The sequence below is a fragment of the Vulpes lagopus genome, chromosome 7 (assembly GCF_018345385.1).
Source record: "Vulpes lagopus strain Blue_001 chromosome 7, ASM1834538v1, whole genome shotgun sequence".
In the NCBI taxonomy this organism is placed as follows: Eukaryota; Metazoa; Chordata; class Mammalia; order Carnivora; family Canidae; genus Vulpes; species Vulpes lagopus.
The window spans coordinates 57,609,117-57,636,600 of record NC_054830.1 but is presented as its reverse complement, the minus strand read 5'-3'; the positions used below and the strand labels follow the sequence as shown (position 1 = coordinate 57,636,600).

General features: G+C 47.8%; 1 protein-coding gene across 3 annotated transcripts in view; it reads right to left on the bottom strand.

Annotated features, from left to right (window-relative positions):
- Positions 1 to 27,280, bottom strand: part of ZXDC (ZXD family zinc finger C) — a 45,792-nt gene extending 18,512 nt beyond the window's left edge. The window contains exons 1-8 of one of the 3 annotated variants that reach the window (XM_041762859.1): positions 25,647 to 27,280; positions 23,002 to 23,154; positions 22,829 to 22,907; positions 21,752 to 21,882; positions 16,537 to 16,707; positions 12,319 to 13,007; positions 11,123 to 11,185; positions 10,393 to 10,477 (exon numbers count right to left, since the gene is read on the bottom strand). In XM_041762859.1, coding sequence (XP_041618793.1) covers positions 10,393 to 10,477; positions 11,123 to 11,185; positions 12,319 to 13,007; positions 16,537 to 16,707; positions 21,752 to 21,882; positions 22,829 to 22,907; positions 23,002 to 23,154; positions 25,647 to 26,625 — 2,350 coding nt within the window. In that variant the 5' untranslated portion in view covers positions 26,626 to 27,280. Of the gene's footprint in view, positions 1 to 10,392; positions 10,478 to 11,122; positions 13,008 to 16,536; positions 16,708 to 21,751; positions 21,883 to 22,828; positions 22,908 to 23,001; positions 23,155 to 25,646 lie in introns of those variants that run through there. The other 2 variants (XM_041762860.1, XR_005988983.1) reach the window with 2 other exon arrangements.
- Between the last annotated feature and the right edge of the window lie 204 nt (positions 27,281 to 27,484).

The following is a 27,484-nucleotide window of genomic DNA, read 5'->3' as shown; positions in this document are numbered from 1 at the left end:
GTCATAGAACTACCAAAGTGGAATGAGAACAAGGTCCTGGTTCCTCCTTCCTCCCTCCACCTAATCTCCTGCCAATACTTCCATTGGCCAACCCTGGCTGGGAGCCTAGGAAGGACAGTTTCTGAGGCTGTGAACTTCAAATCTGCATGCTGGGCAGGGTGACTTATAGTTCACATAAAAAGGCTATGCAGGGGATCCCTGGGTGGCGCAGTGGTTTGGCGCCTGCCTTTGGCCCAGGGCGCGATCCTGGAGACCCGGGATCGAATCCCACGTCAGGTTCCCAGTGCATGGAGCTTGCTTCTCCCTCTGCCTGTGTCTCTGCCTCTCTCTCTGTGTATGACTATCATAAATAAATAAGTAAATAAATAAAACATCAAAAAAAAAAAAAAAAAAGGCTATGCAGCAGCTCCCAGGGTAACAGCTGGCTATGGGACAGAGTGCATCCCAGCACCATCCATAGTTCACCCATGCCAGAGCACATACTTTTGGCCAAGGATGGCAGGCTTAGGCTCCCACGGCATGGTCCCACTTCTGTCAGCTGAGCTCTAAGAGCCAGGGGTCTGAAACCACGTATACACAAAGCCCTGCCACTGTTTTCCTTATTGTGCCCCAGCAAAACTACCTAGGACAGGTCCTGTCTCCCATAACAGAGAGGATGCTGGAGCCAGAGAGTTTAGGCACTTGCCCACAGCCACCACAAGCAGAGGAGCAGGTCTCAACAATGTTCCTGACTACTAAGCTGGTGCTCTGACCCTCAGACTCTGACACTTGGCCCTGTCACCATGAATCACCTCATGTGGCAGCATGGATAGCACAGCTCCGGAAACGTGAGGCACAGCCATCACAACTTTTATGTTCAATAAAGGCCTCCTCCTCACAAGGGTTAGACACCTGCCAGAGTCAGACTTCCATGCTCACCTGACAGCAAGGTGGGAGGACCTGCAGGGGAACAGGTGACTACCAAGGAGATAGAAAGGAAGCAAGACATGCACTTCAGCAGGAACAGCACAGGGCAGGCATAAAGCTAACAGAAACAAAGTAAGTGACAGCTGCTGGTCAATAAAGGGCAGGCCTCCATGGTCAGGAGCGACAAAATCCTTATCACCTGCTAACTGTCCAGGTGCAAGACACTTCAACTCACAGCCCATTCAGGGACAGGTGGGTTACATTTCTCCACCACCCACCACAACAGGCTTGTGGCCACCAAGCCCCTTTACCCTGCTTCAGATATCTGGCTATGCCAGCCCTCAACACCACAGCTCTGGTCCAGGAACCAAATGGAACCTCGGCCCCAAGGGAGCAATGACCAGAGATGGGCATGGCCCTGGCCACAAGCGTACTGGCAGGAGGCTCACTCTCTGGAGAGCTGCTCAAGGCAAACATGCTGTGCTTACCCCAACCTGCAGGCTCTAACCCTGGTATGTGAAGGTCCGCAGTGCAGAGGGAACTACCATGGACAGCTAGAGCAAAACCATCCAGACCCTAAAAGCGAAGACAAGACCAGACAGCCTCCCCACAGCCTACCATCCACTTTGCTCCATCACAGGCCCCATCTGCCATCCAGAGTGCCTAAATGGAGCCTACAGGGCACGGGGGGAGAGGGGACAAGGGGTGAAAAAGCCCGGAGTGCTTCTGACACACGTTTTCCCACAGCACCAGGGAGGGTTTTCTCCAGCTGCAATCCAGACTCCCCATCCACCTCACTGGGAAGCTTCACGACACTCAAGTTCACAATCCACTCTTTCAGGCCCAGTGCCTGTGTGAATGTTCCCAGATTTCTCTTGTAAAAAAAGTTACAACTGCTGCAGTGTCCCAGTTAACAGACAGCCTGCACTGGGACCTTCCTCCTGTCCTCCCTCCCTCAGTGTGGCTCTTCTGCTCTCAGCATGGCAGCAAGAGGAAGAAATGGGAGGAGCCTAGTGATAGATGCCCAAAGATTTTTTTTTTGCTTCAATGTGAGGAAAAAAATTTAAAAAATTTTAATATGTGTATACATATTATAAAAAATTGATCACTGACTTAATTTCATGGCTCAATCCAACCCTGTTATTCAAACATTCCAGTGGCACCACGTACGTACATCACCTGGCCCTCCGTCTGCATGCCCATCGCTAGACAAGCTGGTGATGCTAAAGGAGCTACAGGGGCCCAGCCCGCGCTGCCTGACCCCTGTCTGTGTTCCCTGCGGCTCTCTCATCACCCCCTTCTGGGAAGGAAACCAATTCCAGACTACATGTCTCAGTTTCCAGGTGAAGCAGCTGAAGAGCCCACCCAAGAGCCCCAGGTGCAACCCCAAAACCTCTACTGGTATGCTCCATCCTGGGAAGGGAGGGGGATGACAGCTGTTTTGGCTCCCACTTCTTAAATGGGGGGTTAATATTTATTAATTACAAGGTTAATGTATTTTCAAATACAGAAAATAAAAGTGATGAAAAATGATTTAAAAATTCATAATCTTAACACTCAGAAAAAAACACTAACCACACAAGGGTACATGTTCTATCATTTTCGTTTCTATGCAAATACATAACACAAATGTGTCTACCAACAACATGTCAGCTTTTCTTACAAGCAGGGACTTACCAAAAATATGCAGGAAGTGTGCAGCTTTACTAGCAGACATGAACTATAAATATTTAGTAACACACAGTTCCACACCTGGCAGCAGCTAGCACATGTACCTTTATGTAGATGCCAGGATATTTCTTCGAGAGAAGTTACAAGTAGTCATTTCAGGATTGAACATTACCCATAGCTTCTAGCTCTTGAAAACAGCATCAAGTGGCCATCCAGAAATGTCACACTGTATCCCCGTGTTCCATGCACACCCTGACTCTGAGCACCAAGCACAACCCTCTGCCCACAGAGGAGATGCTTGTTTCTTGGTCAACAGCCTTCTGCACAGCGCCTACTCATGCCTCATCTCCATCCATCTCCAGAAAGGATTCACCTTTCTTAGCATTTCATGCTGTGTATGTTAACGAAAACCTTTCAGTGTCCACTGATCTCCAAGGCCTGTGCCTCTGCTCTGCTCTGGGCATCCATACCCTCTGAGCAGTGAGTGCATAAGGGAAAGTGGCTTTGGTGACCCAGCTGCAGAGCATGCTGGTGGTAAGTCTCTACCTTAGGGAGCTACTATGAAGATGAAACACGAGCTAAATCATGTAAAGCACACAGATGAGGACAAAGCAAGAGCTGGCTATCCACACAGCTTTCCATGCCTTTAAAAAAGCCTTAAACTTCTCACCTTCATTCTTTATCCTATATGGAATTTTAGTAGCTTTTCTCCCAAAAGGCCATCACTCATCTGCCAACAACGAGAAGAGCCACCTTGACGCATAAAACAGTGTAGGTCTCAGGCCTGTGTATCAATGTTATGTCCCTTTGTCTTGGCTTAAGGGGCACAGGACCACCACAGGTTCAACGGTTGTCACTTGTGAGATGTCCCTGCAAATGCAGGGCAACCAGGCTAGTTTCCTGTGGGTCCTCAGGAATCCCTGCCTGTAGTTCCCTACACCAAGTACTCTGAAATCTCCTCGGAATTTCAAATGGAATTGCTTCAAATACTGTGGGAAGAGTTAGCATGTCTGCAACAATGACTTCTTTCTCTTCCGAATTCCACAGCTGTCAGCAAATCTTGTCGTCTCCATCTTTAAGACAGATCCAGGATTTACCCACCTCTTCCTACTGGCAGCCCACGTGCCTGCAGCCATAGTCATTTCCTACTGGGGCCTGCAAAGAACCCCAATCTGCTCTCCTTGCCCCTTATGGTTTATTTTCAGAACAGCTGGAATGATCCTTTTAAAAAGATCATGTCACTTTTCTAATTATGTCTCTATGTCTTCTGATCTGACTCCAAGTGAGAGCCAAAGTTCCAACGATGACCTAAGGCCCTAAACAGCCTGGGCTCTCACCAGCTCTCAGATTATTTCCGAAAAGGTCCCCCCTTCTCCCCCCTCTGTAGGCCTCCTCCCTCTGACAACAAAGGCCTTTCTTCGAGAACACCCTCCAGCCTCAGGCTCACAGGGACTTTGCTTAGATCTGTCCACATGGCATCCTTCCTCACTTCCCTCCCCTCCATCAAGGATCTCCTCCTCTGTTGAGGACTCTCTCTACCCTATTAAAAACTGCAAATCATCACAGACCCATTTCCTTGTTTTATTCACATTTATCATTTACTGTTTTTGTTTATCTGATGTCCTCCCCACCCCCACCCCAGCTCAGTTCCCCCTGCCCAGCTCCCCTCCCCCTCGAGAACATGAGCAATGGTGTCCCCGCATGGCACTCAGCAGGCACAGGTACCAAAAGGAAGGAGGCATGACATCTGGAACTCTCTTTTCTTAGTGAAGTTTTGTCTCCTCTTCCCCCTTTATGTCCTCCCACTTATGAAGTTTCCTCCTTATTCTGGAATTTGTGTTGCTGCTGTGAATGAGGTATTTTCTCCACCGCATTTCCTAACTAGCTATTGCTGCACACAGTACACTCCTGATGGCTATACATTTATGTTACAAGCAGTCACTTAAACGTCTCTTAAGTGCTAGCCATTTTTCAACTGATTCTTTAGGGCTCTCCAATAAGTGGTCAAATCATCTCTTAAGTTACTATCTCCTCCCTACAAGTTCTTACTTTTCTTGATTTCAATGACAAGAACCTCCAGAGCGACATTAACACCAATGGTAACAAAAGCAATCCTTGCATGCATATAGAAGAATGCCTTCGGTAACTCACCGGTCAGTGTGATGTTGGCTCTTAGTTTGGGCTACGAAATCTTTATTACATTCTTATTTCTACCAATAATGGATACCAATTTTTTCAATAAATACAAAATCCATTGGGAAAAATAATATAACCCAACTACCAGACTTCCTAACATTCATCATTCTCAAGCTGTAGGATTAAACCTCACTTGGTCAGGATATTAAAATATTTTGCCAAACTGTACATATATTATATTTAGAACATTCCCCATGTATTTTTCCAAGTCATTAATCAATAGCTCTCCTTTTGAGAGGTATCCTTGTCAGGCTTTGGGTTCCAGATCATAAGGAGTTTCCCCTTTTCCACAGAGCCCTGAATACCGTTTAATGTACGTATTCCACGGAAGAGTAGAAACGATCTGTATAACCATCAGGTAAGCATGAGCCTCTGAAATACCTCAGCCAGCAGTTGTTGAACTGTTTATACTCTTATTTTTGAAAAATGGTGATTTGGTTTTCTGCAAAATTATGCATTCTCCTGCAAGTACTCCAATTTATCACCATATACTTTACATGATTATTTACTCTCCACTGAATATGTGCAATTCACTTATGATTTATTTTCTCTCTTGATAAAACCACTCAGATGGAGATAGAAACTAACAGGTTAGTTAACATCCACTGCAGGATGTTTTGTTCAGCCCACACAGAACGATTTTAACTACGAATAGGCTGCACACTCAGGCATCCAAATCTGGATCTGACTCTCCTTAGGCTTGTTCTTTTTCCATCTTGAAATAATAGCTGTTCCACTTAGATTCCTCTGCACATGTAACAAGCAGGCAATCTGGGCATAAACCTGAATCTGGCTCTGGCCACACCCCCTGCTTGCATACACAACAGCAACAAGAAGCTGACCCTGAGTGCTTTTCAGCACCTCACCTGTATTACTTCATTTAATCCCCACAAGAATCCTAAGTAGGTGCTGTTATTACCATTTTACAAGGGAGAAAATGAGCAGAGAAGATGCTGGCTCGATTCACACTCATAACTGGATGGCAATCCAGTTTTTCTGTAACTATTCTTAATCAGCTTTTATTTCTTCTTTTACCAGAATTTAGTAAGTTCTTGTTTTCCAAGTAATTTTTACTTTCTATTTTACCACAGTACAGTTAAAAACATGTAAAGACAAGTTGGGTTTTATACCCCTAAAGCCTTTGTTATGGTTTTCCTAAGGGCCTAATTTGTTTGGTTTAATTTTGATTAATATCCCATGGTTATGGAGTAGGATCTATTAAATCAACTTTATTAATCCCATTGTAAACATCTTTCCTGTCTTTTTTTGTGCTTGATCTGCAAATGACTTCAATTACCCACTTCCAATATTGGTAGGTTTTCATTTATTCAATTCTCCTAGATTTCCACCAGTTTTTACTTCATCTTGTTTGATATTATAAGTTTTCATATAAATACATGCATGGTTACAAATCTTAGTCTTGCAGTTGATTACATGTGAACAGCAACCAAAAACAGGAAAAATCTTCTCTGCCCCAACTGTTTCCTTTGACTTCCACACTGACATTAGTAGTCTAACATTAGTATTAACCCCTTGTGATTTTTGTTTTATCTGGTCTTAATTTAAAATATTTCCATTCAGGGTGTGCCTCTTCTAGATCACGCAGAATTGGAATTTCGCTATTTGACTCAGTCAAGAAAAAAGGCAGTCACACATTTACACTTTCACTGTCACACAGACACATAGTTTTGCTGTTTACTGCATCTTCGTCTAAGTCCTACTTGTTCTTTCCTCTGCCCAGCTCTTAAGAGACCAGAAAGATATACATCTATTCACAGTCCTGCAGTTGATGAAAAAATTTTAAAAAGTTTCACTATCAGCTTCAAGAATGAAAGCTTCTCTTTACTTTTTATGTTGACAAAATATTCTTGGTTTATTTTGAGGATGGGAGCCACAGTACTAAAGGTAGAGAAACTGGCACAATTTTATTTTCTATATGCAAAAGCAACCCAAAGGGAATAGCCTTGAATTTCAGACCCAATACCTTATTTTTCAAATCATTCAGATTGCACATTTTCTAAGAATCAATATGTGCACTCTGCATTTAACCACATTTAACAATGAAATCTCAACTGTGCTTAAATGACTTAATTCCACGAAGTCCTGTTTCCCTGCAACTTCTCTGTTCTTAGACTTCTAACACAACAATCCTTTAATCCCCAAATCCAAAAACCTCCCAAACCTACATTTCCCTCCCTAAATTTGGTACCAAAAATAATTACGAGGCAACATCTGACCTGAACTCGTATTAAATGAATATATTTAACTGAAAAGTGCTGATGTAGGAACTAGGCGTGTTAAGAAACAAAGAATGTATGGCCTTATCACTATTCTGAAATGTAAAATATTCTAAATTCAAAACAAGGCCAGCATGGGTTAATGTACATGAAGATACTTCCCAGCACTGCCTGCTGGGAGGGACTAGACACAATGACGGGTAGTGAAGAGCAACAACCACATGGAGGGCCCAGACCTTGGTTTTTTTTTTTTTTAATTTAAATTCAATTTGCCAACATATAGTATAACATCCAGTCCTCATCCTGCCAAGTGTGCTCCTCAGTACCCGTCACCCAGTTACCCCATCCCCCCGCCCACCTCCCCTTCCACTACCCCTTGTTTGTTTCCCAGAGTTAGGAGTCTCTCATGGTTTGCTTCCCTCTCTAATTTTTCCCGCTCAGTTCCCCTCCTTTCCCTTATAATCCCTTTCACTATTTCTTATGTTCCACGTATGAGCGAAACCATATGATGATTGTCCTTCTCCGACGGACTTATTTCACTCATCATACCTTGGTTTCTAGTAAATTTTTCTAATAAAAAGAACAGTGCTCCTTAGGGAAATGGCTGGATCCTGTTCTGGGGTAATGAGAACACAAGATGGTGCCAGAAGGTAGGGAATGACCCCTCACAAAAAACCAGGGCACATTGGAAGGGGCACAAGAGTCCAACCGAAAGAGCTCCCAGTGGCCAAAGCTGGAACAGTCTGAGCAGTAAAATAAATACTGAAATACTGATTATAGTCCAATATTTCTCATAACAGCCTAAAGTAGTCGTGACAATGAAATGCAACCTGGGATCCAGACAGGATCCTGGAACAGGAGAGGGACCCCAGGGGGGTGGCAAATTCAGATAAAGCCTGCAGCCCACTCCCTAGAACTCAGGTAAACACACCAGGACTATAGGACATGGTCCTATGAGGGGAGGCTGGGAGAAGGGTTCTACAGCTGGAAAACACAGTGAATGACAATATTCACAGAGTATGGCCAACTAGGGAATCATATTTTCTGCAAGCCCGAAATTCTAGCAAAATAGAACAGGCAGGGAAACAGCTGGCCCCAAGATTTTGTAAAAGGGATCATTCCTCTATTTCCTGGCTGATTACAAGACTTCATGAGGGCTTTTCAAGGAAGACACATGAGGAGCAAAGGTGTAAGCCTTCACAAATACAAGAAGATTCTTGTACCACGTACATATTTGAAGGCTAGATACGTGGCAGGCTCCAGATTTCTATTTCCCCTTAACAGTCTATAAAATGTTTAAATCAATGACTGTATAAAAAATACTCCGACCACCACTGGAGGATGCAAAGAAAACAGTTCATCATTTTGAAAACTGATGAAAAAAGAGATTCAGACATTTATACTGACATTTCATTAGGACTGTACTTCAAGGTAAAGAATGGATGAGAAGGTACTCTTTACAGAAATATTCCAGCTAGTAACAAGAAAGGAATGAGAAATACCTTTTGCAAACCCTCAGGAATTATTAAATCCAGTCACTGGTCATCAGAGGCTGCCAACCTGTGCCGCAGGACAGACTGACCACCAGATGTCAGGTACCTCTGGAAGAGCACCCCACCACTTGGCAAAGGAGTTGTGTCAACTCCCAACAGCTGACCCACCAGATCAAAGTTCAATCAGGCCTGTAACTACTGACATTTGGGGAACAGAGAAGACACAGGAACCTGTCAAACTACTGCAATCAGCCAAATCTAGACTCACCAACTTGAAAGACCAACCATCCAGTTTCTTCCACAAATACATGGGAGAGAAATGAAGGGAGAAACCTACAGATGTTAAAGAAACTTAAGAAACATATCCACCAATAGTAATATGAGACTTACTTGGCTTCTGATTTAAGCAAATAGTTATAATAAAAACCATTTACAGCATCCAACAAAACTGAAAAGGTGAACACTTGCTAGATAGATATTAATGAAATACTCTTATTTTTAAAGTGATAATAGTATGCAACTATGTTTTTTAAGTGTCCTTCTGATTTAAAAATGCTGAAATATTTATAACAACAATTAAAAATAAATAAAACCATCTCTGCAGATGTCACCCCAAAAGCAAAGCACTGAAATCAGTGTAACATGTACCAGATACCTGAATGCCCAGTGTTCTTTTTCCTTCGAACGGAGATCTATCAAGTTAAAGGGAACTGGCTCCTTTCGCTTAGTCCGTGCTGAATTCTTTCACTCTACAGACCTCTTCCCCGCACCGCCCCCCGCCACACACCTTCTTTATTATCTGTACAAGTGCCATCTGCACACTTCAGCCTTCTCAAGTCACAGTGAATACAGACATGAACAACATCCATTATAGGGCTATATCTGCTTTTAAGAAAACTGATTAACACAAAACAGTTAAAGAAGCCATGACGTTAAGAACAGAATATAAACCTATATTGCTAATACTACATACCTTTTGATATTGTTTTTAAAGATTTATTTCAGAGAGAGTATGCGCACATGCATGTGGGAGGAGGGGCAGAGGGATCTCCAGCAGACTCCCCTCTGGGCACAGAGCCCAACACAAGGCTTGATCCCACAACCCATGAGATCAGGACCTGAGCACAAACCAAGAGCTGGATGCTTAACTGAGTCACCCAGGCGCCCCTACCTTTTAGTATTCTAAAAAACAAATTCTAGATGAAGAGACATAGAAAATCTGCAGATAATGGTATTAGAAGAAATCAGTTACCTTTACAAAAGGATTTACCAGTTTAAGAACTGCATCCCACTATTCCACTTTCTGGATGGACGGACAGATGGATGGATAGATGCATGAGGTCACAGAAACTAGCAGGTCTGGTTTGGTCCAGAGTGTTTTTTAAAAATTCAAAAATATCACTGACATTTTAAAATGACAAGATTTCAACGTATGTCTGAACTGGGTATCCATCACACTACGTGCCACCCAAGGGCTGGCTCCATGGAACCCTGCTCCTGGGACAGCAGCAGCCCTGTCCCCAGGCTCTCCCCAGAGCCAACCAAGGTCAGGGGCCAATGACCAATTAGCATCGGGTTCGCACCTCTGCTCTTCTGACACCTGGCCTGTTATTTACCTCAGCACCCTGCTAGGCAGCAGACACTGGCATCTGCGACCACTAACGGCACAGCTTCTTAGGGATAAATTAAACATGTCCATGCTGATGCTGGAACTTCTGCTGGTAATTTTTTCTTAAAGTTCACATAAAACTAAAGAGTTGATAAAGGACATTGTGAACATAAAGGTAACACAACGAACACAGAAACACCTATTCTGTGTGTTTCTCCTGTCTTTAACGAAGGCCTTGGGTGATCCAGACCCCTCAGTCCCCCAGCACACACAGCCTCACCTGCATTGCTCCCAGTTCCTCTCTGCTTTTTTTTCTTGGCTAGTTGAATGGCTCGGGAATCAGTTCTTGCTGAGCCCCCACTTTCCTGAGACCAAAGAAAAGGGTGTCAGTCACTCATGCCACATGGTAAAGGAGGGGTAGCAAGGGAACTACGGAAATGCACTAAGTCTGCCTCCAGAACAGAGTAGAGTCCAATAATCTCTGAGGATCTCCAGCAGGTTCAAGGAGAATCAAATGCTACATGCAATTATAGTAACAACTGAACAGAGTAAGAGTTGGAACAATATACATAATTTTATTATCCAGAGAAGCAAAGTTTATTCCTCCAAAATCTAAACATATTAAAATACTTTACACAGAAACTGTTATAAAAGGAGTTACACACTTCTCTGCTGTCTGAAACAACCAGCCTTCCCTTGGTGGTTCAGGGCTAATTAACTGTAGCACTTCTCAACATTTTCCAGAACATGCCACACAACACTTGTACGGGAGGTACTACTTCAAATACCCACTATAGAGGCCGCTCTGGTGGCAGGTGCTGGACTCAAAAAATTTTATATACACCAAAACAATAACTACATGACTGAATTCAGGACAGTTACTGAGGGCGCCAAACAGTATTCAAATGGAACTTCACGTCTGTAAATTTGTGAATGTTTGGTAAGAAAAGCAGTTTAACCCTCATCACTACAAAAAGAAAAAGAATAGCCCTCAACAGCTTGTGGCATACCTGTAACCCATTCACCACACACCATCTGTGCTCAGAGAATCGAGGCAGCCCAACGTCACACAGCTAGCGAGAAAATGAACAAGGGGTCAGGATCAAGGTCATGGTGGCTCCTCCTGCCTCCACCCACTGTTACGGCTCTGGAGATGCAGCGGCACCAAGAACCACGGTCTCCCGAGGTACCAAGGCCCTCCACACAGGCCCTACCTCCCCACTGACCTCGGAGCCTCGGTCATCTCCCATCCTGGCCAAGTCTCCTGGGTGGCTTAGCTACTGCTCTGGCCACCTAAGCAAAGGCTGGTGAGGACAGCTCTGCCACAAACAAGGGAGAGCCGTCAGAAAAGGTGCTTCTCTCAGACTGAAAGGCTCATGGTAGATGGGTTACCACATCCCTCACAACTGATTCTAATTCAAAGGATTCAACTTTTTTTAAAAAACTGTGGTAAGATTTAACATTTTAAACAATATAAATATCACCATCAAATTTAACCTATGCCACAAAGAAAAAACTTATTTGATCATTCCCATCTGAGACTGAGAAAATACTCTCCCCAAAGAATCTTTAATTAAATTATTTTAAATTAAATTATATTAAATGTATTAATTGACATAAATATAAAGTATATTAACTGTAGAGCCTCAAAATTGGAGTACTCTTATAGCCCTCCAGAAAAAAAGATCACAACCACTCCCTTTTTTAATTCTAATATTTTTTAAGAACTTTTTGCATGGTTTTAAAGTTTCTATTAAACCTGATGTCATGATTCCTCTTCCTCTGGCCATTAGTAAGTCTAAGGACCTGTTATTCCGGAAAAAGCACAAAGGCAGAACATTTCAACATAATGAAATACCCCCCTTTCTTTTTCCAAGGGAAAAAAAAAAAAAAAAAACATCATCACAGAATCATAGAACTCAAAAGGACCTTAGAAATCATCTAGCCCAAATCCCTCATTTTAGAAATAAATGAGAATTTTAGGCTCAGACAGGATAAGTGATTTCCTCAAGGTCGTAAAACCTAGTCAGTTCCAGACTCAAGATCAGAATTCCAGACTTGGATTTCCAGACTTGTAGTCCAGGGCTCCGTCTTTTCGCAAACCATTAAGAAATGTCTGCACATGAACGATTAATCCAGAACATCCTCAAAACTGAGTGTGAGAGAAGCGAGTTATGCGGTGGTGACTGAATAGAGCACTTCATACCAAATAGAAGTTGCCGGTCCCCGCACCGAGCCCCGTGTCTTTCTGAGGACTGTGCTTTCCTGCAGGGCTGCAGAACACCGACCGGGGCGTCCCTCGGCTCCGTTCTTGCTGCCTGACAGTGTCGGGGCCGGGAGGCGAGTCCAATTCCACTTTAATTGGAGTCAGCAGTTCCGGGCTGTTGGTCTTTCCAGGCGGAGGGCTTGGTGAGGTCAGTGTGCTGGTGCTGTCTGCTAAATGACCACCTGAGGTCAAAGCCTGTGGGTCCGGACTCAGGTTCTTCACAGGCAGAGCCACCAGGCAGCCTAATGCCCCTGCACTTACAGTCTGCACATCATCCATACTAAAGCTGCTCTGCTGAAGAACCGTAGCTGCTGTCCCCAGAACGAGAGGGCTATCCAGGCTTGGAGGAATATCACTGTGCGCCACCAACACCAGAGGGTCCATGGGCCCCAAGGAACTACTGTTAGCAGGAAGGTTCCCTCCAAGCGAGGTGCTCACAGACGTAACATCAATAGTCAAGATGCCAGAGTTCAGCGCCTCGTCGGAGGCCCCGGCCGCAACACCACCATCACCTGGTGCATCAGAGAAGAGCGCTGCCAGGTCTATGTTGTTGAGCTCACTTTGGCCTGGGCTGCCAAGATCGCTGCTGTGCTTGAGAGAACTCGGAACTCCAAGCTGAGGGAAGAGATCTGAAAGCGAAATGAATACCAGGTGTTTTATGTCCTTCAGCAGACCTGGAAGTTTCATTTGTGCTTGAGATGTTATGCTAGCAAGCAACCCATCAAGGTAACATCTACCCCTCCCATACCTGCTGCATCCAAAATGGCCACATGCTGAAGAAAAGCACTGCCTTAAAACCTATCGGGCATTTTATACACATTGTCTCAAATCCCTGAGCTGACAGGGATTTCTCCAGACAGGAAATGACCTGAGTGTCTAAATAACATTTCCTAAAGTCAAATCAACTGTAACAGGAAGAGGCAAGACTTGAATCCATGTCTTTCTGGCTCCAAAGCCTATGCTCTTTCTGCTACATGACAAGAACTGCCCTCGGAAGCCTGTAAAACCTGCCACAGAACACAAATCTTCAGAAGCCAGACACAAGCTAAACTCTGACTCTGGGATATTTTTGGAATCAGCTTGATCAGCTCACATCTCATCAAAAATCTGTGCTTCACTCCACAACTATCATTCCAAAACAAATTTGAGTCATCTGGGGGCGGAAAAAAAAACTATCCCGTCTGGTGTGCTCTGGGATCAAGGCCCTAGCTCAAGGTCCCAACCCTAGGGATTACAGAGAACTAAGACATCAGCCCCCCAGGCACTCTGGAGCTATGTCCTCTCCATGGAACTTCTTCTGAGGGGCTCCCCTTCACCCCCTACCACTGTATTTCCAACCTCTGACACTCCTTCCTCCCCCTAGGCCACAATCATCCTGAGGATAGGGAGTCTATCTGATCCATACTGTCCCTTCAGCACCAGGCACTGGCAACTGGTCTCCAAGCAGTACTTAATGATTACAGCAAAAAATAATTCTAGTAAATACCTCTTTAGTCTTATTTGTTCATTCAGCCTCAGTTGTTGATCAATTCACTCTACAAGTATTTGTTATTCAATTAAGTAACTTAAACAGTCAGACTACCCTTAGAGAAATAATGAGCATTGGCATACTTTCGCAAAATTTAATTGAGGGGCGCCAGGCTGGCTCAGTTGGTGGAGCCTGTGACTCTTGATTTTGGTCAGGGTTGTGAGTTCAAGCCCACGTTGGGTGTAGAAACTACTTAAAAATAAAATCTAAAAACTTCCAGTGAATATTCAAGTCAGGGATTTATACACCAGTACACCCAATCAATCATCCCATATCCTAGGACTCTTCAAGCACCAAGCAAAGAAGAATATGGGAGAACAAAGTATTTGGGTAAAGGAACCAAACAGGGCCCCGAAGTTAACCCTTCCCAAGAAATTTCTACCTGAAGCTTCTAGAACATGCCAGTGCCTGGCCAGAGGGAAAAGGTTCTCTCAGTGCTCCGGCTGTATTCCTCCTACCCCAACTGTTAGCTGATCCCAAACTCCTACTTGCCAGCTGTGGACACCAGCTCAGAGTGCCTATTAGAGTTCTGATGTAAACCTATGAAAGAAATACAAACCCTCCCAAAATAAATTAATCACCAAATCCCAAATATACCTTCTTAACTTATCATACTTCAAAGTTTAAAAATAGTACTGATAAATGTATATTGCTTCTTTACTAAGTATCTCAGTACCAATAAAGCTTTAAAACAATGGCAGACATTCTTTAGAAAATTAAAAATGGAAAACTTTTTCAAAACTTTCCAAAAATTCCCATCTTCAGGATTTCATAAGGACGAAAAAATAATCATCTCAGTGTAAAGAGACATTAATTTGTTCAAAAATTTCCTATTTAGCACTGAAATCCAGATATTTACTAGACATCTGCTATTACAAGGCCCCGATGTTTAGAAATTAGTAAACGTTAATTCTTACAGATCATCTAGACCAAGGTTACAATGGTCCAGACTCGCTCCAGCACTTCTCGGTCTACGTGACCCCAGACAAGTCCCTCTCCTTTCCAGCTCAGCTTCATCAGGGACAGAGCAGTGAAGATGCCCCTGCCCTGGGACTGCCATGAAGGGGGACTGCAGCAGCCCGTCCAGCGCTTGACAAAGCCCCTGGCAGCATCCACAACAGCAGGTGTTCCCAAGCACACGCTTCTCACCAGGCTGGCCCCGGGACACCACCTCGTTATCTTCCCTGACCATGGCAAGGAAGAACGACACACAAGTCAGTCGATGGCACATTATGAATTCAGCCTGGGCAACAGAGGCACTACAGAGCCCCTAAGAGGTTCTCATGTGGACACAGAGCCTAAGGAAGCTCATGTGGGATAAGTCATGCTGTCGCTGACTGCACAAGTCCAGGAGCAAAGAGGCCAGGTATGCCATAGTGCCAGCTCAGAGTCAGCAGCAACAACCCGACCACTGAGGGCCTCTCAACGCCAACCTTAGGCTCTTGAGGATTCTGTGAGTGAGGTGACAGCCTCTGACAGGAGTCCTCCCAACACCTAGAGTTTAGAAGGGCAGCTTCTTTAAATCCCAGGCAGAATGGCAATTACTATTAAAGCCAAAGGAATGAAGTGACCACATCTAAACAGGATGGGAAGAAGCCAGACGAAGGACATTTCCTTTGGAGAACTAGGCAAATTCTCTTCTGTTTTATAGACGAGGGGACTGAGGCTTGAGGGCCTGTGCCCTGGCTTGGATCACACGGCTAGGAAGTGGCTATGCCCTAAGGCTAGTGCTGCCTGTCACACAGGTGGCAGGGAGGCAGCAGGCTCAAGTAACTGTAAGGCCAGCCAGCACCTTCCCTGCCAGGAACAGCAACCCTACCACGCCCCAGGGGGGCAAGATAGTTGGAGTTCCGGGGCAGAGGCAGCGCACAGCTGCCCAGACCCCTCAGAGTCCTGCTCAAGGGGTTGTGTGTGCAGTCACAAGAGGCAGACTGTCAGTCCCACTCAGCCTGTGGCTAGATGACTAGGCCTTCAGGGGCCCAGAATCCCCTGACTACGACTACTGCTGTGGTTCCCTCTCTGCCCTCTCCTCCGCAGGCGCTCAAGCTCGGCCCCCTGCTCACAAGGTGCAACACCACTCTGGCCTTCCAGAACTTTTCCTCACCATGGTGGAGAGGAGACGGAAGTGTTCAGAGAGCATAGTAGGACAGGGAGAAAGGAGTGAAGAGAAACAGGGGACGGGAATGCTCAGAATTCAGGCTCAAAACTCACAGAGGGAAACAGTTTTAGAAGACGTGCTAGGAAAAGCAAACCAAGTAAAACACTGAAAATAAAAATACATATACATAAATATTTCCCCGATAGATAGATAGATAGATAGATAGATAGATAGATAGATACACACACAAGTAGAAGACTGAATGCTCCTCAAGGGAAGCACTTCAGAAACAAGGGAGGGATTAAGGGTCAGAGGCAAGTGGCAGGAGAGACCCCAAAAGATGCCAATGCCACTAGGCTTCACAGCCATGGTCCATGGACTAGTTCAGATTTCACCGTGCTCAATTACTTTAACTCTAACCACGCAACTTCTGGAAGGGGCGAAGGACGGAAGGACAAGCTTTGGCTCCACTGACATATGTCAAGCATACACATCTTTGCAGAGCCCAAAGAGGGAAGTAAACCGAGCAGACCTGGGCGCTGGCTATGCTGTCGGACAACGTGTGCCTTCATGCTGTGCTTGGAGGTGAAGAGTCTGTTACAGCTGGAGACTGGGCAACGGCTTTTTGGAGCACCCACGTCCTGCAGGTGTTTCTTAGAGTGAATGTAGAGGCTGCTACGGGCAGAGAACCTGGCACAGCACCCTGGAACGAAAAGAACGATGAGTGGTAAAAGTGAAGATTCCTAAGGAACTGGTGCTGACATTTCCTCCCAACACAGTCCTAAGACAATGGTATGTCCAAGCTCTGGCCACTGGCCAGGGAAAGACACACAATACCCCTTGGGGCAGCATCACAAACATAAGGGACAAGGCAGGCTGCCCCAAGCTGGGCCTCCCTGGCATGCAGATTATGCCAGCTAGGAACAATCAAGGCCCAAAAGACTCAGAAATACATTTTGACATCTCTCTGCCTACTGCCTAAAAGCATTTAGATGGAGAACTTGCTCCAGCTACCACCACAGAGAACTACATTATGACACCAACTAGGTGGACAGGGAGGACCCAGCAAGGCCCATTTGATAAAGGCTTCTCTGCGTCCCACTGTTTCTGTGGGCCCAGCAAGCACTTGTTCACCAAAAATTTACTAGTTTTCATTTTCCTGTGAAATGCTTACCTTCCCTTTTAAAGTCCCAGATCCCTACCCACCCTTCTCTTTAGCTCAGGATGACATATATACTTCATTTTGCCTGTCTTTGGAATCTCATGTCTGTGTGGGTTTTCCACACACATGAAATTAAATTTTATTTTCTGTTAATCGGCTCACATTGGTTTAATTTAGTCCACCTAGAACAACTTTGAATAGCAGAAGAAAATTCTTCCTCCCTGACACAAGGAATTAAATTTGAAAGCAAACTGTATTTAAAAGGAAAATTTTCTCCATCAGTTGTGTAGAAGACACATAACCTTGACAAGCCAACTCTAGACCTGTTTCTTCACCCATGACGTAGGCTGCCGGGGAAAGTCAGTCAAATTACATGTCAAACAACCACTTAAACGTTCAACTGCTAAAAATTTGTATCAGTCATCTGTATTTAGCTACTACTGTAAAAACTGGAACCCTATTTAGAGTTGGAAACCATCTTACAACAGATCACCAAAGCCACTTCCTCTTATTTTACCACTGAAAAACTGATGCCCAAAGGGATGAAGCAAATGACCCTAAATCAGGAGCACAAGTGGAGCCTCGAGGGGGAACTGCCTTGCTGACTACTCAACAGCTTAGCCAGTCAGGAAGACCACAGACCGGCGCGTGTGTCAGAAGGAAAACAAGACAAATTAAAAACAACACCTTCCCCTTACCTCCCACTGCTGGAGCTCTGTACGAGTACACACAGAGTTGGGAAGCACAGTTCTTGGTAGCTACAAGCCTGTGGCGTGGTATGGACATATAAACACCCAACTGTCCTAACAAAGGGCAAAATAAAACCAGTGCTCATGCATAAAGTGTTCTAGCAGCAGAAGAAACAGCATACCTCTTGAGAGAAAAAAAGGTTTGAAGAGGTAGGCAGCATTTGAGGTGACTAGAACTTGACAAATGATAAGGGGACACACAGCAGAGCAGGAGGGTGTGTGGGCCAAGGGAGCTGCTGAGGTGTGGAGGCCACAAAGTAGGGTGGGTAGAGCTTGGATTCTGGAGCCCAACTCTAGCTCGGCCCCTACTGGCCATGTGGCCTTATTTATTCTTCCTGGATCTTTTTGTTTTCTGTAAAGCAGGAATGGCACTTGCCTCACAAGGGCTATAAAGACTACATGTAAACAATGCCAACCTACAGAGTGCTCGCACAGTGTCCAAGAAAATGGAACAAGCATCACAGCACTTGTAGCACCTTCCTGGGATGGCGAGGTGGAGCTGCTGGAGTCTAGGGCCTGGGAGAGGCCTATTTTAGGAAAAGAGGCTATGAAGATAGAATACAGCCAGATGACTAAAGATTTTGGCTGCCTCTGAAAGGAGTTTTGAACTTACTTCATTTTCAAAGGCAACCTCCAGCTTGTTTCCAGGTCAGGCTCATGAGAACATTTGGAAAACACACAAGAGAGCAGACGCCTCCAGTCTCACCCTGAGGTACACTGCTGGCAATGTGTACTTTGCTCCACACAGTCCCCAGGAATACTCTGTACACACAGTGTCCCTCGCCCCCCCTTGTCCAGCTGGGACTCCTCAACACAGGCTTAGGGAGGCACGTCATAGAGCAGAGGCACCAAAAACACTTGCTACCAATCTACTTTGCCAAGGACAGGGATCAACCACAACAAGGAGGTGTGCCTGTGGTTTCCATTTTTAAAAATATTTGCTAACTCAATAGGAAACAAAATATACTTCATTTTCACTTGTATATCCTTTGGTGGCCAGGAATGTGACCATTTCTCCCTGTGTGTTAATGGCTGTCTTTTCCTAACTGCAACATTATCTACCAAGATTTTTATCTATTCTTAATAAATCAAAGCTATTAATACCCAGTACTCCACACTTATACCAAGTTATCCCCACCCCAAGGAGGGGCAGAAGTGGCCCTCAATGACAAATGCCATGGGAATCTCCTCAACTCACACCTCCCAACCTTGACTCTATACGCAGCGCCACACGTACTAGAGAGGCCGCTGCCACCGCCCCCACGCACGCTTGCGCCATCCTCAGTCAGCCATCCCGCCCTCCCTCATACACACTCCCTGCTGTGTAACCCTACCCTGTCTCCTATGTTACTATGAAAGATGGGTGGTGGTGGTTTTCTGACTTTTTATTGTTTTTAAACTTCTATTATGAAACATTTCAAACATTTCAAAAACAGAAAGAATGGTCTAGTCATCCAGGTTCAAGAACTCTCAGCCGATCCAAGAAAAGGTTCTAGGATCCTTTCCCAGGACTCCGGCCCTCACCTCCTCCCCCAGGAGGAGAGCACTCTTCAATCAAGCACCACTGGTCACCCCCTCTGCACCTGCCTCCACCTGCTCAAAGCTCTCCAGGACACAGCTACTGAAAGGCAGAAGCCACCCCTTCTTCTGTAGCCATCTAGCACCCTTCCTCTTTCCCTCCGTCACAGACTACCTCCTGCTTTACCCTACTCCACCGCTCAGGGCACTGGAGCAGGGTTCTGTGTAAGCTTCTCCACTGAACCTTGAACCTCAACCCTCACCCTGCAAGACCCCACGGACTCTGCCAGAGGAGCCCAGGGTCTTCACCGAGTTGTCGCACCTCAGCACTCAGGACTGACTCCTCCCCTTTCCCAAACATCCTCCTCTCTTGGCTTCAGTGCTGCTAATGCTACCACTCTTCCCATTGGTTCTTAAGCCCCTCCCATGGTTCCCCTTCTTCTTTTCCACCTGAATTTGTGGCGGTCCCCAGAGTTTTTGTCCTACGCCTTTTTTATTAAATAGCAGTGATAACAATCACAATAGGTGACATTTGCTGTTTTCTATATGCCTTGATTAAACCTGTGACCTAGCAGGGCCCTCTCACGACACCCTGTGTGGTTTTATGATCACTTCAAAGATGAGGAAAAGAGGCAGAGAGCGCTGGAGCTGCTTGTCAGAGGTCACAGAACACCCTAAGTAGCAGGCCTGGTATTGGAGTCCGGGAAGCCTCAGGTCCTCAATCACCACACCACACTGCCTCTCTTCAGCCTACAGCGATCCTTGAGCACTGCATCTACTTCTGTGGCTTAAATCATCACTACATGCTGCCTGCCGCACTCCCAGCCCACCTCCTCACCAAGTTCAGCAAGCAGTGTATCCCTGCCTCCTGAGTATGTGAAGCTGGAAAGCCTGTGGGCACCTAAAATGCATGCAGCACATTGTGCTCCTCCAACCATGGGCCCTGTGTGTCCACCTCCAGTGAGATGCTGGCCCCAACTACTGCCTCACCCTCAAGCCCTCCTCCCAAATCCATTACCAGGTACTGCTGGTACACTGCCTAACTCCCATCTCTCCCACCTGTGCCTGCTCTACCTTCCCACTGCCAAGCTCCATGGCGGGCACCGGCCATCTCCTCAGGAAACCAGATGCAGCCTGAGCTCAAACACGGTCCCATCACACCCCTGCCCCGAGCACCCAGCCTGCTGCTCTCATCACTCTGGGAGACACCCTACACTGGCCTCTCCTGCCTCCTCTACCCCTAGCTAGCTCTGCCTCCTTTTGCAGCTGACTGGGAGACCATTCCCATGCCCCCACCCTAGGAACCTTTGTGGTCCCACAGCACCCTATAACTACTGGCCTACCTGGTGTGCCCCAACTGGAGCTCCGATACAGGGGGAACTGTGTCTTTATTAAACTACCTGTATTATCTTCACGTTATTCTAGGAACTGGTCTTAGCTTCAAATTGGTCTTTTCCAGATAAGGAAAATAGAAGCTAGCCTGGTATCATCAACTTAGGGCAGGAGGAGCCAGGAATCAGATTCACAACCATACACTGACCTGCTCTGCCCCTCTAGCACATCTGCAGCACTTACACTAGGGCCAGCACAGAGAAGCCAAGCCACAGAGCTGACTTCTGGCCAATGAATCGTGCCTTCCATGTTTCAGAGGAAAAAAAAAAGAGCAGAGGCAATGCTTTTCTTAAAAAGCATTAAAATCCTAATGCTTTTCTTAAAAGCTAGACTAACTTGACTGCTGTCCAATCACATAGCTACCACTTACTGAATCTGTGATAGGTGCCAGATGCCAAAACAGCCATTTTTCACATGTTATTTCACCTAATCCTCACAACCACCAAGTTAAACCGGTAATAACTAGAGCCACAGATCTAGTGAGAGCACCTCAGAACCAAGAGTCAAACCAGACTGGATTCTAAAGTCTGTTCTTTTCAACACACTGTTCCCAAGAGAGAGTAATTAAATAAAAACTGGCCACTTGGGATCCCTGGGTGGCGCAGCGGTTTGGCGCCTGCCTTTGGCCCAGGGCGCGATCCTGGAGACCCGGGATCGAATCCCACATCAGGCTCCCGGTGCATGGAGCCTGCTTCTCCCTCCGCCTGTGTCTCTGCCCCTCTCTCTCTCTCTGTCTCTCTGTGACTATCATAAATAAATAAAAAATTAAAAAAAAATTAAAAAAAAAAAAAAAAAAAAACTGGCCACTTAAATCAAATGCTGCAACTTATACTCACCTTGTCTAAAACTTACCTTTAATCAACTTAAACTTACAAAAACAAGGACATGTACTAGTTTATAGCTCAAAATAATATATTAAAATGTACCTTCCACGGGACACTCAAATGGCTTTGTACCCAGGTGGGTGATGCTATGGCCTTTCAGGTGCTCTGCTCTGGTGAAAGACTTCCCACAGCCTTCAACGGGGCAGGTAAACCTCCGGTCATCATCATGTTTCCTGCCAGAAAAGAAAAACAGGGAACGGTGATTACAACACAACGTGGAAACACCAGACCTCAGAGGTGATTCTTTGTTTAAAATTCTGCAAATTACAAATTCTTAGCATTTAAAGAAAATGATCCATTACATTTCAGAGAAAATCTTAATTCTATACAGCCCATGTGGGAAGGTTTGCAATTTAGCTAACCCTGTAATCAGAAATTTGACTTTAATGACAAGGCTGATGGGAAAGTCAAACACAACAATTAGCGCTGCTCCATCTAGGAGCAGCTGGGTCCCAAATGTATTGCTGAAGCTACTTCTAATGTTTAGAAATCCTGATAACAAACGTGGTTTCCAAGCTACAGAGGGCAAAGAGAAGGATGCACAGAAAACAACTGCAATGTTAAAAGGACCCCCTCAAGTCCATGCATAAACATTGTCCTTTCCTAAGTAATGTTGCTGTACTGAAACCCCTCAAATCTGCCGCAGCTGTGCAAGCACAGACAGACAACCCAATCTCTGTCCCAAAGCAAACCAGGGAGAATAAGAACATCGAAGGTAGAGTTTTTGTGAAGGTTAAAGGAGACACATCTGTAAAGTGCTGAACATCACCTGCAAGCAGGGAAAGCCCCCCAAGAGCATCGTTACCAGCACGGAAAGTTTGTAATGACATCAGAAAAGTTTCTTCCACAATGTTAACTTGTTTTACACATCGAATGAGATAGAAAGCACATAAACTACATTTAAAAAGCAGCATATGTAGAAAAACTGACATTTAGGTGATCAGATTCTGAGCGGTTTTCTTTTCATAGCTTTCTGAACTTTCTAAACTATCTACAATGGGCTCCATTTCTTATAACTTAAAAAAAAAAAAAAAAGACAGATATTTAATCCATAGACTTCTACTACTAACAACTCATTCGTTGTCTTTACTGGTAATTCAACCAAAACATAAAGATTACCTTTTGTGCCGTAGGAGTTTAGACATGCTGGTGAAGGTCCAGCCACAACTGTCAGAGTCACAAATAAAAGGTCTTTCACCTTAGAAAAGAAAAAATTACACCACATAAGCATAAATGCAAGCTACCACAAAGACAAATCTTAGGTGCAAATAATGTATTCTCTAGCTCATTACCTGTATGACTTCTCAGGTGAATTTTCAGGCGACAGGCTTTGTCATATTGTTTGCTGCACCCAGGAAAAGAACAAGAAAAGAGTTCTTGTTCCCTAAAGTGGGCTCGGTTATGGGAAAACAGAGCACTCACTGTGATGAATGTCTTCTCGCAGCCTAAACGAAGAGAAAACAAACCCTGCTCACTGGTGTGACAAAAAAATCACATAACACAGCTAAACTAGTTACCGCTCCAGGACACTATTCACACTGAAGCAGATGAGAGAAAATGAATCAGAAGCACTTCCAGAAAGTTACAATAACTGTTACAACCACTGACATCTGGCTTTGTAATAGTGACTAAGGGCAGCCAATAAGCACACGCAGGCCACCTGCGTGTTGTGATGTGACTTGGATATGAAGCAAGCGATCAAAGGAAAGTCCTCCAATCACAGCCACGTGCTCCCATTTCCATAGCATGGATCTTTCTCACATTTTTTGAACTCAAATGTCAACGCTGTCTGTGTGAGGCCAAAGAAAAGCCAAGGAGAGAAATTAGATACTAAGGAACAAGGAAACTATCTGGGAGGGTTAAACTTGGAAGGGCCACAAACCATTGTTCTGAGACTCGTCCGCCTCCACAGGTGAGCCTGTGTCCTCTACAATTACAAATGCGCTCCCTGACATCCTGTGTACACGACAGCAGCTCCTGCTGTCACCTTGCTTCTCCTTTTGCCTATTTCACCAGGATTCCCTGACATCAAAGGAGGCTACCAGGGTCATCTTCATTCATAATGACCATTTCTTTCACTCCCATCTTCAACCCCAGCTGAGCCACCAGAAAGGAGCCTACCTCAGCAATCCCCAGACTTCCCCCATCAATTGGCTCTCCTTTGACAAAAAGGTTCAGTGCTTAAATAGAATAGAAAATACCAGGTTGCAAGATGCTGACCAGGTAGCTTTGCGGCAGCTCTTTCCAGAGCCTTTAACATGCTACCACTGTGCCAAGCAGATATATGCTGCACATCACTGCCTCAAAGCGCTAGTCCCAGGAACCCTACTTTCCCTGCCAACATTTCACTGGGAAATGCTTAACTTCCTAAATGCCCTAAAATCCTCCTCTTCCTCAGCATAAATCTGCCCTCCCTCCCTACTCTATTTGGGCTTTGGTGTACTCACGTTCTCCCAAGAAGTAAATTTCTCTGCCTTAGCAAGAACCGCCCTCCCTGCAATCAATAGTCAAGTACTTTGATCCTGCCCCTGCAATCCTTCCTACATGGAACCCCCCCCCACCATTCCCACTGCCTCAGTGAACTCTGGTCTAGAACATTGAATGGGGCTTCACTGGTCCCTCCCCTGAACCCACCCATGTTGAACACCATTGATCATCCAACCCAAAACTCTCAGGGGGACTTCTCACCCTAAAGCAAGCTAGATCCCTAATCTTCCTAGCATTATACTTGGAATGATGCTCTTTGTGCATTTTATTAGGGAGCGCAGTATAAGCCATTGACATTCAGCGTATAAATGAGAAAGGCTCCGAAACAGTGCTCCAAATCAATATTCTCCATGAAGAGGGATGAACAATACCATCCAAAAGTATGTAAGAAAAAAATATTAGGACCCACTGATACGTGTTTTTCATTTCTTTTCAAAATCCTTATATCCTTATATTTAAGCGTATTTTATAACATACGCGTTACTGTAAGAGCACTGCACATATTTAATACATCAATACACACGCAGGGTGCATGCTAGACACATAGGTGAGGTTTTGTTTTAATGAAGCACACCCTTCCAACTTTAATCCCCACCTCACACCACTATGGTGGCCCACATTCCCTGCCTTGGCTTTGCAGTGTCACCCACCAGCACTGCCTTCCACCCCAGCCAGAGGCCACAAGACAACTCCTTCCCAGGCAGGAATCTTCTTTTCCTCCTGGGGAGGCACACACTCCCTCTTAGACCAGCTGAACCTATCTTGGTGGAGTTCACGCTTTCCGAGCCTGCAGGTATAGACAAGGACAGAGAGGAAGGCACCCTCCACTGGATTTTATCCACATTGCGGGGCCTCACACCGCTCATTTATAAAACGAGGCTAATTTTTAAAACTTCCCAAGACCGTGAAGTCCAAAGGAAATAAAAGCATAAAGTGCCAGAAAACTGCACTGCACCACACACCTGTGACTATTCCCTTAGGGCCTTAGGGTGTTGCATCTGGCCAGAGTCATCTGTGTCCCTCCCACACTGGAGCGTGTGCCACGTAAATACCTGCTAACTGAACTCCACTCTTGAAAGATCCCAGAACACAGACACCTGACTCCTAAGGCAAACCTCTAGGAAGATGCTTCATCGCCCTCATTAACCTGAAGCACCTTAGGAGGGGCCTGCTGCCCCCACCGAGGGGAAGGCAGGCTGTAATTACTGGCGCTCCCTGGCTCCTGAGTCCCCATGGTAATGCGGGGTGGAAGTGTCAAACCGAAATCACCTGGAGAGAACTGGGACACAGACACCACAGGGCTCCGCTCCCGCCCCTCACTCTGGCCCACGGAATGTAAATCCTGCCCCACCGAGCAGCCGGGGGCGGGCGGACGCCGCACCCGCCCTGCGCGACCGAGTCTGCAGCTTGGGGCCCCGGGAGCCCCCCGAAGCCCGCGGCGCGCAGTTACCGGGAAAGTCACACTTGTAGGGCCTCTCAGGTTCGAAGTGGCTGCGCTGATGGGAGCTGAGTTTGGCGTGCGTGGGAAAGCGCTCGGAGCACACCTCGCACTTGAACAAGTTCTCCTGCTCGTGCCCTTTCATGTGCGCCTTGAGGTTGTACACGGTGGTGAACTTCTTGCCGCAGCCGCCCACCGGGCAGCCGAAGGGCCGCAGCTTGTCGTGCGACTGCAGGTGCCGCTTGAGCTTGTAGGAGGTAGTGAAGGCCCAGCCGCAGCCGTCCAGGGGGCACTTGAAGGGCCGCCGGCCCTGGCTGCTGCCGTGCGTCAGCAGGTGCACCTTGAGCTGGTGCTTCTTGGCGAAGGAGAGCGCGCACTGCGGCTCGGGGCAGCGGTACCCCGGGGCGCCGGGGCCGGGTCCCTGGGGGCCGCGGCGGCCCTCGGCCGGGCTCGCGGCCTCCTCTCCCGGCGGCGCGGACGGGCCCCGGGGCGGCGGGCCGGGCTGCGGCGGCGCGGCGGCCAGCGTGAACACGCCGTGATCCAAGCGCACCAGCAGGTCCTGGCTGTTGATGGTGACGGTGCCCGCGAGGCCCGCGCCGGAGCCGGGGGCGGCGGCCGCGCCCGCGCCCGCGCCGCTGGGGCCCTGCTGAGGGCGGCCGGGGGGACTCGCGCCAGCGCCGGGCCCGCCCGCCCGCCCCCCGGGGGCCTCGGCCGCCGCCCCGCGCGCCACCTCCAGCAGCACCACGAAGGAGTCGCCGCCGTCCTCGAGGGGCGGGGGGCTCGGCCCGGGGCCCGCCGCCGCCGCCCCCGCCTCCCCGCGCAGCGGCCCCGGCCCGCCATCTTCCGGGCCCCGCAGCAGGAGCAGGCGGCGGCGCGCGGGGCCCGCGCCGGGCGGGGGCCCCGGGCCGCGGCGGAGTCTACCGGGGCCGCCGCCGCCGCCATGTTGGGCCCCGCGCGCGGCCGGCGCGGCGAGCAGCTTCGGGAGGTCCATCTCGGGCCCAGCCGCGGCGTCCCGCCGCCGCCTCGGAGGAAGCGCGGTCCGCCCCGCCCAGCCGTGCGCGACGCCGCGACGGGGCGACGCCAAGGCCGGGTGCGGAGCGCGGCGGGAGTCGGGGCCCGAGCTGCGCGTGCGCGTAAGGCGCGGGGCGCCGCGCGAGGCCTGCCGGGCTGGGAAGGGTCTGCGCCGCGCAGGCGCGTCCGCGGCTCCTGCCGGGCGGGGGCGGGGGCGGGGGCGCTTCCGCCAATCCGGCTCCCGCGGGCTGCGCTCGTCCTCCGTCCGCGGGGCGCGACGCTCGCTGGCCGCACCCCGCGTGTCTGCCGCCTGGTAATGGGTTAGTCGCAGCGGCCGACTGCCTTCACCCTCTCGGGTGTGGAGACGCTGAGGCGCAGGCAGCCTGGGTGTCGTGCCCGAGGCCACAGCCAGGACGGACCCGGTGCGCGCCCCCCCCGCCCCCCCGCCCGCACTCCTCCCCCTGCGCCCCCACTGAACCCCGCACCGCCCCAGCCTCGTCCCTTGCTGCCTGAGGCCCCGCCCCGCCCCTCCGCGGACTCCGCCCGCAGCCCCTCCGCCCTGCCTCCCAGCGCCGGCCGCGGATCCGAACCGGCTTCGCGGCCCTCCTCTCGGGGACGCCGCCCTGGTCCCGGCCCGCCCCACCCTTCGGCCCAGCCTGGCCTCTGGCCTTCCACGGGCGCGCGTCAGCTGTGCCCCGCTCGCGCGCCCCCGCCCCGCCCCGCCCCGCCCCGCCCCGCCCCGCCCCGCCCTGCCCTGCCCTGCCCTCCCAGCCTGGCAGGCCGCGCCCCCGCCCCGCCCCGCCCCGCCCCGCCCCGCCCCGCCCCGCCCTGCCTTCCCA